The sequence below is a fragment of the Mus pahari genome, chromosome 1 (assembly GCF_900095145.1).
Source record: "Mus pahari chromosome 1, PAHARI_EIJ_v1.1, whole genome shotgun sequence".
NCBI classification, from domain to species: Eukaryota; Metazoa; Chordata; class Mammalia; order Rodentia; family Muridae; genus Mus; species Mus pahari.
This window is the reverse complement of record NC_034590.1, coordinates 36,131,480-36,148,845: the sequence shown is the minus strand read 5'-3', so window position 1 is coordinate 36,148,845 and position 17,366 is coordinate 36,131,480. Positions and strand designations below refer to the sequence as shown.

Genomic DNA, 17,366 nt, shown 5'->3' with positions numbered 1-17,366 from the left:
CGTCTTGGAAACTCGGGAGAGAAGATCAAGCAAACCCCTTGTAAGTTAGACATTTGGGGGGGGGGGATATCTGAGGGGATAGTGTCAGATGTTTTCCCCAGTCTGACCAAAAGCCATTAAGAGCTCGCCCTTGTCACATGCCAAACCTACCCTCCTTCGTCGCAGTATTTGTGTGCAAAGGACAAAATGTCAGAGGCACGTCCGCTGCCATCACAAACCACCACTGGGACAGGAGGGTCTTCTTTGAGATACTCCAGGACGATAGAAACCACGTTAGGGCCACCTTCCACCACTAGGCCCACGACAGGCACACCCTGTCCCAGCCCTGCAACACAACCACACTTGCTGTTCACACGAGCATGAACAGCTCCAACTTGCATTAAATGCCGAAACAGCAAGAAGCACAAACATCCCGCCCCAGGGCTTTCCTTGTGGCGTTAGCGTTGACCAACGCTCCGACTAAGTCAAACGCTGGGCGACTGTCTTCATTCTTGCATTCGAACTTCATATCATGGCCTCCCACTGTAAACTCCAAACTTCAGAACTCTTAAACTCCCTGGCACGCCCATGTGACCCAACTCTGGTAAAGAATCTGACACAGGGACACCGGGCCAGTTTTAAAAGCATTGCTATGAAGGTTCCTTTTCTGCCTTGCCTAGGTGTGAAATGCTGGAGGCTGTCTTCCAACAATGATCCAGTATAAGGAGGGCTGGACTGAGCCAGAGGGGAACTCAGCTCAATCCAGAGCCTCTCCTATCTGGGCAATACACTGCTGGGCCATTGATTAAAGCGCCATCTCTCAGGTGACCAGCTGTAAAAGGAATAGGGCCTCACTTTTCTCAAGAAGAGCAATGGACCTGAAATATATTTGGCTTTTAGGTAGTGTTTGGGAAGTTGAAGAGGCACAAGTGTAGTAGTCCACTCTTGTTGCTACCTCCAGAGCCTCGAATATGGCAGAAAAGGTTACTTGGATTGGAGATGATCATTGGAAAAGGGTATGCAAGTATATCTTAAGTTTATAAATCCAAGACTAAAACACGTTGGGCCACAGGATACTCTCTTAGGGGTGAAAACGTGGAGTACTATTAGCCCATTGCCAATGGCTTATTTCCAGAGTCTACTCTGATTTTAATATAAATAAATAATAGAATTCTTCAAGGACATAGTAGGAATGGACACATTTTTGGTGATATATCCTGCAGGAAGTGATGGGAGAATTCCGGAAGCTGAGATAATACCAGGGGGGGGGGAGTGTTGGAGAGGAGTCTTCGTGACAAACTTGCCTACCTCAAAATGTCATCTCTGCCTTGTCAGGACATATTATAAAGTTGTTCCTTGGCATCTACTAGGGATTGGTTCCAGAACCTTATAACATCCCCCTGGACACCAAATTCAAGATGTTCAAGACTCTTATATAAAATGATGTAGCATCTGCATGCACCTTCTCCTGTATGCCTCAAGCCATCTCCAGGGGATTCATAATACATGGCATGATGCAATGACATGAAAGTATTGTGTTGCTGAAGGATAACAACTGGGAAAAAAAACTCCATACACATTAATTAAAGACACATTTCTCTCCTGAATGTTTTTCTGTCTGTGACCAGTGAAGTTTCAGGCTTTGGACCCTGTCAACACCCAGGCTCACTGATTGCTGATCAGGTTTTGCTTGGTTTCTGTAGTTGTGAGCAACATTACAAGAGGCAAGTAGAAGGAAATGTCCTTGATGTTATGGTTCTCAAGAGCTTCTGATAAAATCTTTCGGCACGGGTTATAGGAACCCTTGAGACTAACAGTGAGTGAATTCAGAGTCTCTGCTTTCCCCAGTGGGTACTTAAGGATTCAGAATAACTTTGTTGTCTCCTGTTGGAAGAATTACAGTTGAGTTTATTCCAGCCAGCAAACGTTGAAGATATGTCATGGGCTAAGCCAGCAGTTCTCAACATGTAGGTCTCTACCCCTTGGGAAGTCATGTATCAGATATCTGGCACATCAGATACATTATGATTCATAAGAGTAACAATGTTGCAGTTATAAAGTAGCAACAAAAATAACTTTATGATTGGGGGGTCACCACAACAGGAGTGACTGTATTAAAGGGTCAGAGCATTAGGAAGGGTGGGAACCACTGGGCTAAGCCATGAATAGGAAATAGTGGAAAATGAAGCCAGGTGGTGGTGGCACACGCCTTTAATTCCAGCACCTGGGAGGCAGAGGCAGGCGGATTTCTGAGTTCGAGGTCAGCCTGGTCTACAGAGTGAGTTCCAGGACAACCAGGGCTACACAGAGAAACCCTGTCTAGAAAAAAAGAAAAAAGAAAAATTGTGGAAAATGGATCAGGGTGGCATGGTCTTTGAGATTTCCATCCAAGCAGGCTTGGGATTTTCACATCGTCGGGATCATGGTGACTTCGTTCCCAGAGTAGAACTAGCTCTTGGCTCAGGCTAGGCTTCTGAACTCTCTGCAGTAGAGGTGACCACTGAGCCCCCCTTTGCTGTCCTTGCCTCACTCAGAGGCCTAGGCAAAGGATGACAAAGGGAAGCCCACAGGTCACAGGTCCAAGCAGAACTTACAAGTCCAAAAAAAAAACTAAATCCAACTGATTTATCCACCAAGATCTGATTCTTAGGACCCCCGCACTCATGAACGCACAGTGTGGCTGGCTGCACAGGATCAAGCCGGTCAGTATTCCAGCATGGGGGTGGGGAGGGGTTGACAAGTTCCCTTCTGTGGGAAGGAAGTCAGTTTTCTTTAAGCACGCGGCCCTGGTAGGCTGACCACAGTCCAGTGGATGACCCCACTGCATTGTCAGAACAGTAGGACTCGAGGAGTCATTTTTTAAAAGAGGACATGAATTCAGGGGCTGTTTGGGGGGTGAGGGTAGATCTGGGACAAGTAGGGGAGGAATGGAATAATTGTATAAAACTAAATTGCATAAAACTCTCGGATAATTAATAGAAATCGTTTAAGCTGATTCTCGGAAATCTACAGCCTTTAGGAGTAGACACCCCAGTTCTAACGACTTGCGTGATACCACACTTCCTTACATTCTGACATTTTCCTAGTTCTAGATTTTGGTGCACAAAGATATTACTGGTGATGTTAAGAATGAAATATTCTGTGAGATCATTTAATAATTGTCTGACAGAAGTTTTGCATGTGGGCATCTCCCAGAAGGTTACGGGTCCTCTCATCTGGTTGCGTGCCAGTCCTTTCTCTCTAATTTATCCTCACATTTCCCCCCAGCAGTGAGCTGTGCCATCTGGACCAGCAAGTATGGTGCCCATCAGGAACAGATGGCCCTGCAGCCGGGTCCAAGGATTTCTTCATCTCACCATCTTAGTCCACGTGAGAGACTGAGAGCTACAGAGATATGTAATGACCCTACAACACTCCTTGGTTTATGATCTGAATCATACCAAGTCTTTGGAAACAAGATTTTTTCCCTGATAAAACATGAAGGAAAATAATAGCAGTAAGTACATTGAACAAGAACGAGGGCAACATGGTGGGCAGTGCCATCGCCATGACAACCATGACAACCAGTGCAAGGGTAAGTCTCAGACCAAATTGTGAACCTGGGCAAAACATCCTACGGCTGCTCTGGAAAAGTGATTTGGTAGGTGGCTAGGGCAAAGAGTCTGAGCATGGTCCATGGACCTAGCAAGAATCAGCATGCTCTGGTAATTTCCTTCTCAGCTGGCTTCCACCCTGGTAGGGTCAGTCCCCAGCTGTTGCCCAGGGCCTTCCGGGACTTACTTGTGTTGATCTTCTGCAGGGAGATGTGTTTTTCCAGCTGTCTTCGAAGCTTCACCTCAGCACCATACTTGCCCAGGGTGCCATTGTCAGCCAAGATGAAGTGAGTGTGGGAGTTGTTGAGCACAGAGAGCTTGCTCAGAGGGTTGGACATGGTCTGGTAGACTCTTGTTACCTGACAGAAAGCACGATGTGAATCAAAGCTGCAGAAGTTAGATGTTAAGTGTCACAGGAGACACAAGAAATGTGTGTACACATACAACATACAAACTTGGTTTTGTTTTTCGATACAGGGTTTCTCTGTGTAGACCTCTGTATAGACTGTGGGACCAGGCTGGCTTAAAACTCACAAAGATCTGCCTGCTTCTGCCTCTCTGCCTCTCTGCCTCTCTGCCTCTGCCTCTGCCTCTGCTTCTGTCATGAATCCTGGAACTAAAGGTGTGTGCCACTACTGCCCAGCTACCACATGCAAACTTAAGTGTCATTTCTCTACCCTACACACTGAAGGCTATTTTCTCAATTAGTGTATTAAAAAAGAAAGTAACATGTTTGCTTTAGACAGTGGCAACCCAACAATTGAATATGTATTTACTGCAGAGAAATGAAAACTAACAGTAACAAAACCCTGAGCACAGGTGAGTGTCTCTGTGTGTGCACATGTGGTGGCTACATGTGCCAGTGGAAATCAAAGGTTATTTTTAAGACAAGGTTCCTCACTAAACATGAAGCCCACTGGTTTGCTGGAGTGGCTGACAATGAGCCCCTGGAATCTCCTGCCTTCATTTCCAGCCCTGAGGTTACAGTCACACGCTACACCTGGATTTGTATGTGAGTATTGTGAATACAAATGCAAGCGCTTATACCTGTCCAGCAAGCACTTTACCCATTCACTGAGCTGCCTCTCCAGCACCCTAAGCACAAATTTTATAGCAACTTTATTTTTAATAGACCAGAGATAAACAGCCTGGACGTTCTTCAAGAGATAGTGGTTAAACAACCTGTAGTGATGTGTCCATATCACAGAAGGAAGCTATGGCGACCTGAGTGTCCCCATGGGAAAAACCCATCCTCCTAAGGTTGCATACTGTTTGATACCACATTGTGAACATAATAAAAAATGATAGAGATATGTAACACTGTAGTGGTTGTCGGGGTTAAGGAGGAAGGAGAGATGGGAGGAAATTGGTGTAGATATTAAAGGACAACAGGAGACTTCCTTTGGTCGATGAGGTATCTTGATGGTATCAATGTCAGCATCCTGATTATGCTATCATTTTGCAAGAACCTTCCACCAGAGGAATGAGTAAAAGGTGCTCTCTGGTATTTTATAGAAATTTACCACAATCTCAAAATACAGACTTCAATTTTTAAAAACCTGTCAATGAATGACTTCAGAGAAAACTTACATCTTTCCCAACCAGGTCTTCTTTGTTCTCCACCATGCCCCAGGGAGCGATTCCTATAGCACAGAGCCGGCCTCTGGACTTGGAGGAGTGGTCTTTCAAGGCATCACCCACATGGCTGACGACACCTGTGAGCAGCCACATGCCACATTTCAGGCCCCCCTGAGCCACATCACACCACATCAACACTGACGAACTTCAGGGGTGCCTACTCTGAGCCTCCATAATCCCCGTGGATCAGGGATGGAACCTGTTCTCTTCACGAAGAGAACACATCCCACAAGCTCATCACACCCACTGATCTTTTGTGAACACCTGGAGTAGGGAAAATATGAGCAGAGCCCAAAACAGCCAGGCATGGATTTCTATGACCCAAAGCTGGAAGTCACTGGGTCGCACTGGTAGTCCTAGCTACATTCTGCTATCAGTAAGAGCCAGGCTACCAGGGATGTTCCTTAATTCATATATGGTTCAGTCCATTCTCCCATACGGAGTGGAAGCAATGCCTATTGGCTCCTGGGAAATGGCCTTTCTCCACGGCTGTGCCCAGGGAATGGCACAGACTAGCTGACTCAGAGGTTCACTATCATCGCTGTTATACCCACTGAGGTTTAGATCTTGATTGTCCCCACAAAGTCCCATGTTAGATCTTGGTGTCTAGCAGGGCACCATTGGGACGTGGTGGACACTATAAGAGAAATGACTCAGCGTGTGGTCTGCCAGTCACTGGGAAGTGCCCTTGAAGAGCTGTCAACTCTAGTGACCTCTCTTTATCTTGCTCTACTATGTACTCCCACCATAAGATACATACAGGCCCAGAGCAATGGGCCAACTGACCCTAGGCTAAAATCTCTTAACTGTGAACCAGAGTAAACCTTTTCCCTTTATAACCTGATTATCTCAGCTGTCCGTTACGGTGATGGAAAGCCACCTAACAAAATTATGTTTGTACTATTTAAAGAAATCAATCACAATAACAAAACCGTGTTGAGTAAAGCTTTCACTGCTGTTACAGTTGAGATCAGACTTCCTCGTGTTGAGTCTTCCGGCCAGTTCTTACTGGGAGGACCGCTGCATCTTCAGTGAGTCCATCTGCGCAGACTCACAGCAAGGGCGGGGCCCCGCTCTTACCAGTGCTCACACCCCCGGTGAAGATCCACGCCCCTGTGGTCATGGCAGCCTTGACCAGACCTTTCCCAAACACCTGCTTCAGCTTGGGCTGCATCTGGAAGCTCTGGAGGCCTCCGTGCACGGATATCAAGAGCTTGGGGAGCTCCAGCTGCCAATCCTTCACCATGAGGTGGAGCAGGGAATCTGGCTTGGTGTCGTAGGAGACTCGGATGTACTGCAAAAGAAGGGGTGGTGCTCAGCGCCTGCTCTTGGCTTCAGGTCCCTGTCAAAGGGGAGCAAGGATATGACACGTGTCCTCAGTCATACCAAGGATATGACAAGAATTCCCTCAGTGTCTCGAGGCTCTCTATGTCTTGGGCCCTCTGCATTAATCTGCAGCCAAGTGACTAAAGGTGACCCGGGGAAAGATGGACCGACCTAGCAAAGGAAAATACAGGACACCGGTACCATGATTCAAGCATTTGCTGAACACATAATTCCTGGCATCACTGACTGACTTTTGCCTCCAGAGTTTTACCTTTAGTCATACTTTCTAAGTTGAGTCACAAGGTACATGGTTTTTGGCTTCTCTTACTTAGAATAATGCTTATAAGATCAAACCATATAGGTTTATATTATTAATTTGTTCCTTTTTTATCAAATGGTATCTTATTGCGCAGTGTTATTTGAAGATCTGTACTCTACCCATCTCCCAAATTCCTTGTTGAAGCACCAACCCCTAACGTGACAGTAACTGGAGCTGGGAATTGTGTCAGCCTGACAGGAACATGTGGAAACTCCATCCCAGTGCAACAGGGGTAAGGGTAGATAAGAGACGGTGCTTCTGAGGCCCACGGGGGTTTGCTCATATATGTGAGCACACACCAAGAAGGTGGCACTTATTAAGCAGGGGGAAAAAAACTATAATCAATTGAGAGCTTGATTGGAGGCTTCCTATCCTTGAGAATTGCATAGAGTACATTTCTGCTTATAAACCACCTCATCTAAAGTGTGGTAGTGTCAACTGACCAGGTTAATGTGCCTGTCTAAATTTGAATTTTAGATGAATATTTAAAATGGTTTAGCACAGTATCTTTACTAAATGCAGGACATCACATAAGAGTTGGTATAGAGTTGTACTAAAAATGGTCTCTTCTTTTGTCTGACATTCAAACATACCTGAGTTTCTTGTGACTTATTTGCAAACTTAGCCTTGAAAGATCTGACTCAGCTAGAACCAAGGTCCGCTGAGTGAGGAAGAAAGTGGTCATGGACCCTTCTTCTCCTCAGGGTGAAAAAGACATTAGTGTCCAGAGGCCATGGCCCCTCTGTGCTGCCTTTGTGTGCCCACACTAATACACAGGAAACCATCCCAGAGACCCTTGTATCGTGGTATTCAGAACATGACAATTGTATTTGAATCATAATGTTGGACCAATGAAATATAGGTAGCAGTCCTATCTATGGCAAACTATGAGAGGCTGCTCCCTTCCTCTTGTTGAGAAGGGAAGACACAGGGAAGCTGACGTCAGAGGAAAATGCTTGCAGAGACTCCACATGGACTGAGAAGGATGGAGAGCCCATGATTATTAATATTGTTTTAAAGAACTTTCTCACCAGTAGGTATGCTACTGGTTGTTTTTTTTGTTTGTTTGTTTGTTTGACAAATTGACACCAGCCACGGTCGTCTGGGAAGAGGAAACCTCAATTGAGAAAATACTTTGGGCTGGAGAGATGGCTCAGTAGTTAAGAGCACTGACTGCTCTTCTAGAGGTCCTGAGTTCGATTCCTGGCAACCACATGGTGGCTCACAACCATCTGCAATGGAATATAATGCCTCTTCTGGTGTGTTTGAAGACAGCTACAGTGTACTCATATACATAAAAAAATAAATAATTCTTTTTAAAAAAGAGAGAGAGAAAATGCTTTTTATCTATCAGACTGGCCTGTGGGCAAGTGTGTAGGGCATTTTTCTTGATTAATAATTGACATGGGAGGGCCCAGCTCATTATGGAGGGTACCACCCCTGGGCAGGTGATCCTGGGATGCATAAGAAAACAGGCTGAGAAAGTGATGGAGAGCAAGCCAGTAAGCGGCACTCCTCTGTGGCCTCTGTTTCAGTTCCTGCCTCCAGGTTCCTGCCTTGAGTTCCCTCAGCGATGACCTATTATATCACCTAGAAACATAAGATGGAATAAATCCTTTTTCTCCTTAAGTTTCTTTGGTGGCAGTATTTATCATAGCAATACAAAGCAAAGGAGGACACTGGGGATGGGGCAAAGGCGCATGTGTGCAAGGTTGGGTTTGGGCGTGCTTCGTACATTAGGTTCAGAGCTTGGGATAGATTCTCGGGGGCTGCACGGACAGTGATGTCAAGTTCTGATGGATGGGTAAAATCCATCTGCAAGGAATCGTCTCATGGACTTGCAATAATGTGCCTATGAAAGTTGAGCTGCAAGCCGGAGGAAGACCCAGGTCTCTGCATCCTAATGGCCAGGAGACGGGCCCTAGCGAAGGCTAAGTTGCTGTGTACAGCACCCCGTCACCCCTCTTACCATGGCTTTATTGGAGTAGCCCCCACCCTGGAATTCGAGAACCCCGTAGGAGTCTGTTGGGTAGCTCTGGGTGTGTTTGCCGACAGACCATTTCCCGGACTGCGCGTCTGCCTGCTTGGTGTCCTCTCCGGCCGTGCTGGGAGCCCCGCTCGGCAGAGGGGGGATGTGCTGGTTAGTGAGCTGACCACAGCAGCATCTGAAAGAAGAGCAAAGCAGGCCATTCAGCGGCATTTCCTCCCTTCCACCCAACCAGGGAGTGTAAGGTAGCCTGAGTGGACAAGCTGGGACCAGCCAGGCCCCCAAGAATATCTTAGTTATCAACTTTATCAGGGACAGAAGTGTCCCCTGAAATGCCCATTTCCCAAAGAGCAACACATCACTACTTATTTACCAGTCTGTTGGCAACACTTTGCATGGCTGTTTTTTCTTACTGGATGACTGGTTATCTTTCTACTGTCTCAAGAACATGAACAGGGCCCTGTGAACATTGCTGAACAATTTGCACCAAGTATAGTCATAGCCTTGGAACAGACAAGTGACCTTCCGGAATTCTATGGTGCCGCATGGTTCTTCCAGTTTTTTTGTTTGCTTGTTTGTTTCAGTGAAACCTTTTTTCCTACCCAAAAATCCTCACGTACACCAGCTTTTCTTGTGTGAACCTTCTCCCCACCCCCCTGCCCCCAAGTTATCCCTGATTGGTTACTAAGATGCCTCAAGTCTGAGCTGGGCAGAAGAGAGGGGACACAGTGAAGGTTCCCCTGCTTGGGGTCTGAGTCAGGGAGCAGGAGGGAAATAAGAGGTAAGAGGGGAAAGTTGCCATAGGCTAGGTAGATCACGAGCGATGAAGTAGGAGGAGCCTAGGTGAAACATGGCAAGTGATATCTTGGGTTATTGACAAGGAAGTAGACACAATAGCACAGAGGGTTGATATCTGCCCTGCTCTAGTGCTTTTAAGTTTATTATAAATATTAAGGCTTCTGTGTCTTTTATTTTGGAGACTATATGGTCTAAGTGGGGTAAAACCCTCAAACTAATATTTCCCAAAGCATTGTTCCTCTCTTCTCTCCTTCCCTCCCTTCTTCTTACAAAAGTTCATGTGAATTTTAGGACCTGATTCTCAATTTCTATAACAAAGTCATGTGACTTAGAGAATAAGGAGGATAGCTTTTTCTCATTGTTTCAAAGACCTTTGTCCATCATAGTAGGGAGGAGGAGGGACAGAGCCAGTCACCTTTCAGCCACTGGGATGAAGAAAGAGGAGGCCTGTGATGGAGGACCTCTTTCTTTCCTAGTTATACAGGGGTTCAGGTGAGGAGCGAGGCCTGCGGCATAGGGGGTGGGGGGGAGCAGGGAGCTTGAGGACATGAGACACTGGGAAGAGACACCAAGCAAATCTGAACCAGGTGATGCCCAAGCATCTGTGTCCTCCTGCACCAGTGACCCTGCTCACAGGAATAGGGAGAGCCTGTGGGTAAGTCTCCCCCACCCTTCGGCTCAGCCTCAGCCTTTCCTCTCAGAGGAGAGGTTTCAGCAGCATCTTCCAGATTGCTCAGAGTGTTTGAAAGGCTTTCTGTTTCCCCTATAGCATCCATTTCAGACGGGTAAGTGGAAGCGCTAGTCGTCTTGTGAACAAGGGCCATAGTCATTTCACTCAGCCACTCACATCTTTCCCAGGGATAGAAGTTCTTTTTTTATATAAATAAATTAGAGGATTGGACTGCTGAGGCCCTGGAAGATATCCTGAAACTGTCTAAAGATCTTGTTCACATCTGGCAGATAGAGAAAGAGAGAGAGAGAAAGAAAGAGAGAGAGAGAGAGAGAGAGAGAGAGAGAGAGAGAGAGAGAGAGAGAAAGCGCTCACCAGAGACTTGCAAAGAAAAGTCCTCTCAGAGGAGCTGATTAGCCCAGTGACTCTGTGTTAGTGGCTCTGATGGGGACAGAGTCTGGTGTGTCCTTGCCTCCTCTCCCTTCTCCCACGGACATTAGAAGAATTGTTGCTGAGACATGCCAGACCACCCCCGACTCGGATCATGCCTCTACAATGGCATCCAACATACCTGTTAGGGTCTTTTGTACTGGGAATTACAAAGATGCATTCCCTTTTGCAAAATGTCTTCTCTATCCATGCTTTCTGACCCTGGAAGAGAAAGGAATGAAAATTAGATGCCATGAGCCATCACCACAGTTCATGAGGAGGAAATCAAATGGGCTTGCAAGATGGATCAGGAGGTTAAGGTTTGCCACCATGCCTGACAACCTGAGTTTGATCTCCCTGGAACCCACATACAAGGAGAGAACAGACTTCTGCAAGTTGTCCTCTGTTCTGTCCATGAACCATGACACATGGACACAATCAGTCATCCATCCATCCATCCATCCATCCATCCATCAATGTAATTTTAAAAAATAACATGCCATTAATAGGAGGTTTCCTATGCCCCCTCCAGTGAGTATGTGTATGCATGTGTGCATGCGTGCATATGTGTGAGTGTGTTCCTTTTTGTCGTGTTGGGGATCAAACCTATGCCTCACTCAAGGTCTCTACTGCCGAGCTATGGCCTTGTCCTTGCCTATGATAACTGAACAGTCATTTCAATAAAGGGGTTGCTTATATTTAAGGATCTGTATTTTGGGGCTGGAGAGATGGCTTAGCGGTTAAGAGCACTGACTACTCTTCCAGAGGTCCTGAGTTCAAATCCCAGCAGCCACATGGTGGCTCACAACCATCTGTAATGAGATCTGACACCCTCTTCTGGTGTGTCTGAAGACAGCTACAGTCTACTTACATATAATAATAAATAATCTTTAAAGAAAAAAGGATCTGTCTTTTGTAAGAGTGGTGGCCTGGTAACAGGTACTTATGGTTCCCATTTGCTGAATTTAGTTCACAGGCATCCAGCGGCTGAAGATATTCTGTGTACATGGTTCTGTGCTGGGTGTTGTGTGAGTTTCCAAGGAAAGAGAGCAGGGAAAATGTGTCCTTCACCCTCCCAAAATAGCAGGTGATGCTTGAGAAAACAGGAGGAGGGGTGGGGCAACATCAGGCTGCCTCCAGGCCACAAGGATTGAGAGAACTTCCTGTAGTGGCTTTACCAGTGTGGGCAAGGCAGAGGCCTTTATTCAAGTCATACTGAACTTAGGGGAACACCCTTACATGGAGGAGGAGGCTCTGAGCAGTGATTGGCCTGCCTCACATGGACCCTCTTGTCTCCCAGTGGGAGACCATAGGTGGAGGTTCAGCAGATCCCTCTGGGCGCACGTGCTGGGAAGGCCCTGGCAAAAGCCATCCAGGCTAGCTGGAGAAGAGCTAACAGTTTCTGTCTCCATGAGGCTTTACTCAGTGTGTGTATGTATGTGTGTATCTGTGTGCACACATGCGTACAAGTGTGTGCTGTATTTGTGCCACTGTATGAATGTGGACAACTTGAGCATCATGTATGAGTGTGTGTGTGCCTATTGATACATGACCAGTGTCTGTGTGCATAGGTATGTGCATTATGGTTTCTGGGGGTGTGGCAACGGGGATATATGGATGGTGTGTGTGTGTGTGTGTGTGTGCGTGCGTGTATTATGTGGAATGTGCATGATATGTATTTGCTGGCTTATATAGCATCTCTGGGGTGGTAAAGGTGGATTAGAAAATATTTGCTCAGCATGACAATCCTAAGTAAAACCTTAGAGCAGCGTATCTCATCCCGTGGGTGGATCTTGACCCCTTTGGGGTTGCATATCAGATATCCTGCATGTCAGATATCCAGATTATGATTCATAACAGCAGCAAAATTACAGTTGTGAAGTAGCAATGAAATAATTTGATGGCCGCTACAACATGAGGAACTGTATTAAAGGGTCACAGCATTAGAAAGGTTGGGAGCCACTGTCTTAGAGAATCTACTTGAGAGAATAATAGTCTTTGTTACTTGAGACTAGGCTATGAGCCTGGTGTCTAGAGGGACAGGCCTCAGTGAAGCCACATGTCCTTGTCCCCACACCCATCATTGATGTGGACTTAGGGACTACTTGTCCCTTTAAAGTTGCCTCCCAGGACAGTTGCAGTGACAACCTAGGGTCACAGAATACCTCTCAAGTGAGTTCAGGCTAAGGACCTGATACCCACCTGTTGTTTCACCAGAGCCTGCCCAGCCCAGAGACATAAACAGGACTTTAGGGATCCTCCCAAAGAGCCACTTCCAGGTATATCCGGGTCAATAATTGGTCATTCAGTGTCATTTTGAATAATGGTAGCAACTGTAATTAAAATTTTCCCCGGGTGTCTTCAGACACCCACCCCGTGTGCCTTGGCCTCCAAGTGACCGTGTGAGGATGGAGGTGTGTGTTCTGATTGACTTTCCTGCCAACTCGACACACCCTGGAGTCATCTCAATCGAAAACTGAGCCGATCAGTTTGGCTTCTGGGCATGTCTGTGGGGGCACTGTCTTGATTCCTAGCTGATGGAAGAGGACCCACTGGTTTGTATTCAGCTAGCTTCCTTATACAGTCCAGGACCAGAGTGAACTAGGCCCGTAAGCAGCCTTCCTCTATGGGTTCTGCTTTGCTCCTACTTGATCTCTGTCCTGACTTCCCTCAGTGACAGACTGACCTGAAGGTGTAAGCCAAATGAGCTTCTCCTCCCCCAAGTTCTTTTGGTCTAAGTGTTTCATCACAACATAAAAGGAACAGACGTCCTATGTGCCTCTCTCTCTCTCTCTCTCTCTCTCTCTCTCTCTCTCTCTCTCTCTCTGTGTGTGTGTGTGTGTGTGTGTGTGTGTGTGTGTGTGTAAGTGCACATGAACGCACACACTGGAGATCAATCAGTTTCAAAGCCTTGCTTATGATAGACAAACACTCAACCCTGAGCTAAAGCCTCATGCATAAATAATTTAACAACTGCTTGAGAATGGTCCTCAACCTGTGCGTCTTCTGTGGCAAACCTCTATGTCCAAAAATATTTACATCACGACTTACAACAGTAGTAAAATTACAGTCATGAAGTAGCCATGAAAATAATTTTATGGCTGGNGGTCACCACAACATGAGGACCTGAATGAAAGATAGCAGCCTTAGGAAGGTTGAGAACTACCAGGCCTTGAACACTATGTTGCTGGCCTTGGAAGTCGGCACTGTTGTGTTCTTGACAAGAAAGCATCGGCTCAGAGGATGGAACACAGGGGAGTAGAAGCCCCATCTAGACCAGACCTCAGCAGCAGAATGTCAGAGCCCGACTCAAGAGTGAAGCTGGCGTCCACTGTCAGGATATTTCCCCTTTGTATGATATTTCTCACCTCTCAGAGAAGCTCACAGAGCATGCTCGTGTTTGGTTATGAAAACAAGGTCACGGTGCTTTGGCTGTATGCCACAGAATCTGGAAAATATGCCAACCAGACAAATCCTAAACTCCTGCAGTTAGGTAACTTTTTCAAAGAAATGCGAAGGGAGCCGTTCTGATGTGGCTCTCCGTGTATTCTGTGAATGAACAAGTGTATGGCTATGAACACGTTATGGATAATCAGAGCTGGCTTTTCACTGTTGGGTAAAGCACTACAAACATGGGAAATGGGGAAGAGTTGAACGAACTGGACCCAAAATGACATTATCAGCAGGAAGTAACAGTTTTGTGATATGTCAAGAAATACAAGAATGGGTGTGTCATCTTTACACACACGGGGACACAGGACACACATGCATGCATCCATATAGTGTGATGAATATGTTATATATTGCTTAACATTACAAGCTGCCTCAAGACCTAGAGACTTAAAACAAGAAGTAACTATCATCTCCCAGCCTGTGGGATCTGGGAAGTGGGTATATGTGTATGTTTGGCGCGTCTGACTCCAGGGTTTTCAAAGGGATTCGATCAAGTTGTAAGTGAGATTGTGGTGTCATCTAAGGAGACAGATCCAGGGAGGAGCCATTTTCTGACTCACAGAGATTTGCCCCTCATTCCATCTCTTGCCATGTGAGCCTCTCCATAGGCCTAAAACATGGCACCTGAATTCATCCGAGTGAGCAAGCACAAGGCCTCTCTAACCTAGTATCTGACGTCTGTCCTGTTACCTACCCATAGTCTGCTCATCAGAAGTCAGTCATTCATCTTATTCCACTCGGAGGTGTTATATAACCATGACCCTGGGCGTCAGGACCAGTGAACTCATGTGCCTACCACACACAATCCGGACTTTGTGTATACACAACATGCTCATCTCTTGAAAGGGCCTAACAGCAACAACCATAACCATAAATATACCCAGCATTCAAATAATAGTTTCTAAATTCCAGCCTTCCCCAAAATAGGGTTCCTTTAGAAACAACTGCAATCAGGGTTGGAGCCTGTACCTCTATGTGCCAGCAAGCAGGGACATATTTGCTTTGAACCTTCAACTATGTCAAAAGAACATGGGAGACCACTCTGAAGGACTCCCATTGGTGTTATCTGGAATGGAGTGTAAAAAGGGGGATCACAATGTGGAATTACAACCTTCAGCTTGAATGTATAGCCATGAATCCACATCTGTATAGATGTACACATTAAAGAAGTACACAGGGGCTGGGAGAACTGTTTCTCCCAGTGGAGGTGTCGAATACATGGAAGCAGAAGGAATTGGGAAACCAGTTGAGCCTCCATCAATAAAAGGCGTGAAGGTAGCAGTGAACCTATATATCTGAAAACACAGGTCATAGATACTCGTTATTGGAAAGGGTATGTTGGACAGTAGAGCCATTTGGTGAACAGCTAAGATTGAGCATGTACTACCAGCAACAGAAAGGTGTAGCCCCCCTGAGTCTGCTCAGGACACTAGGACAGCCTGGAGGACAGACTTCCTGCTTGTCACTGACTCACACCCTCCAAAGATGTCCAGCCCGTGGAAAGTGAGGGCAGACTGAGACCAAGCAAAGACTGAAAAGTCAGGAATGTGCCTCGCCCCAGCCCCTCCCTCACAGACCCCAGTAGTCCCACCATACAGGCCATGACCCCTCTCCAGTCCCAGCCCTCCCCCATCAACCAGGACTTCTTAAAACCTTTTCCACTCAAAACTCTTGAGAAATTTTTAGAGTCTCCAGAAGTTGGTGTATAAAGCATAGATGTATAGAAGTGCAGCATTCGTCGATAAGAAATCATCAAAAGAAATGCATGTAAAGTAACTGTTTGATTACACATTGTGTGTTATAATAACTCTCTGATGTTGTGATATGTAATTTTGCTACTTATCAAAGGTGAAGCAATTCTGCACATTAATTGGATGGATGCGCTTGTTTATTTTCCCATAATGGATTCTGTCTTTGCTGAATATTTGATACTGCATGATTCAGATCATCGACCACAGCTTCCAGAACTGAGTGGTGTTTTAATTTTGTAATTGTCAGTGTTGAATATGCTGCCTCCCCAAAACACACAGTGCAGAATGTGTTTAGGACCATTTCAGGAGTTGCTGGAAATGTTTTCTCAATCCTAAGGCAAAACTCATTCAATAACTTTTTAAAATGAAACTCATGTCAACAAATCAGACAGCAATTTTTAAAGTCAGGCGTGCTGACACATCTAAAGCTGTACTAATTTGGTGCTTACATGCGGAGAGGTGGCTAGAAAATATTAAACATCTTTGCTCTCCATAATTAAGTCACTGTGTTTTTTTAAGTGCACAGCAGTTAACTGAAGCACAAGGATTCGTCAGAGACCCCAGCCCTGAGCCTTTGTGTCTCGGGTGGCCATACCGAGAGATCCTGACCTGATGATGCCTGTCTGCCCTGTGCAGTGAGCTCAGAGCCCAGGCGCTGTGGAACCCGAGATAGACCACACCCATGAGCACCGCCAGAAACATGTTCGAATCCTGTGTTTGACTTTGAGTTGATTTCTGGTCACCCCAACTCAGAAGCCTTTGTTGCAGCCGTGTTTCTGGTTCTCCCCCTGCTCTGCTTGGGTCACCGTTCACAGTTTAAGACACACAATACTTGGGAGGTGGAGGCAGGAGAATTGCTGAGATTGAACTAGGTAGCAAGACTCTCTTTCTGATAAAACAAAGCAAAGGGCTGGAGAGGTGGCTCTGTAGTTAAGAGTGACGGCTATTTTTCTGGAGGTCCACAGGATTCAATTCCTGGCACCCACACGGTAGCTTGCAGTCATCTGTAACTCCAATTCCGGGAGACCCTTCACTCTCTTCTGGCCTATTTGGGCATCAGGCACTGACATGATGCACAGACATACACCCAGGCAAAGCACCCATATGTATAAAATAATAAAAATAAACAACCATAACAACAAAATCAACATGGTGCCTAGACTCTACCCTTTCTGTCACTTTCAGGTAACAGTAAGAAAGACATGTTATGTTAGGGAGATGGCTCTATGGGTAACCTGAGTTTGAGTCCAGCACACGGGTAAAGAGATGGGCAAGGCCCCTGCATTTGTAAGTCCAGTAGTGCAGGGAGGTGTGTGAAGACGGGTAGCTCCTAAGCATGCCCTGGCTGGCCAGCCTGACTGAAACTATGAGCTTCCAGTTAGTTCAGTGAGAGAGCCTGCTCAAGGCAATATGGTGGAGAGCA

At 46.2% G+C, this 17,366-nt stretch overlaps 1 protein-coding gene across 3 annotated transcripts in view; it reads right to left on the bottom strand.

Moving 5' to 3' along the window:
- Trpm1 (transient receptor potential cation channel subfamily M member 1) overlaps positions 1-17,366 on the bottom strand; it is a 121,794-nt gene that overhangs the window by 60,242 nt on the left and 44,186 nt on the right. For all 3 annotated transcript variants that reach the window (XR_002380098.1, XM_021187332.1, XM_021187338.1), the window contains exons 2-7: positions 10,882-10,961; positions 8,825-9,020; positions 6,291-6,504; positions 5,163-5,287; positions 3,760-3,931; positions 151-325 (exon numbers count right to left, since the gene is read on the bottom strand). Coding sequence is in view for 2 of the 3 variants with exons in the window: in XM_021187332.1 (XP_021042991.1) it covers positions 151-325; positions 3,760-3,931; positions 5,163-5,287; positions 6,291-6,504; positions 8,825-9,020; positions 10,882-10,961 (962 nt within the window). In the remaining variant the exon portion in view is untranslated. The remainder of the gene's footprint in view (positions 1-150; positions 326-3,759; positions 3,932-5,162; positions 5,288-6,290; positions 6,505-8,824; positions 9,021-10,881; positions 10,962-17,366) is intronic.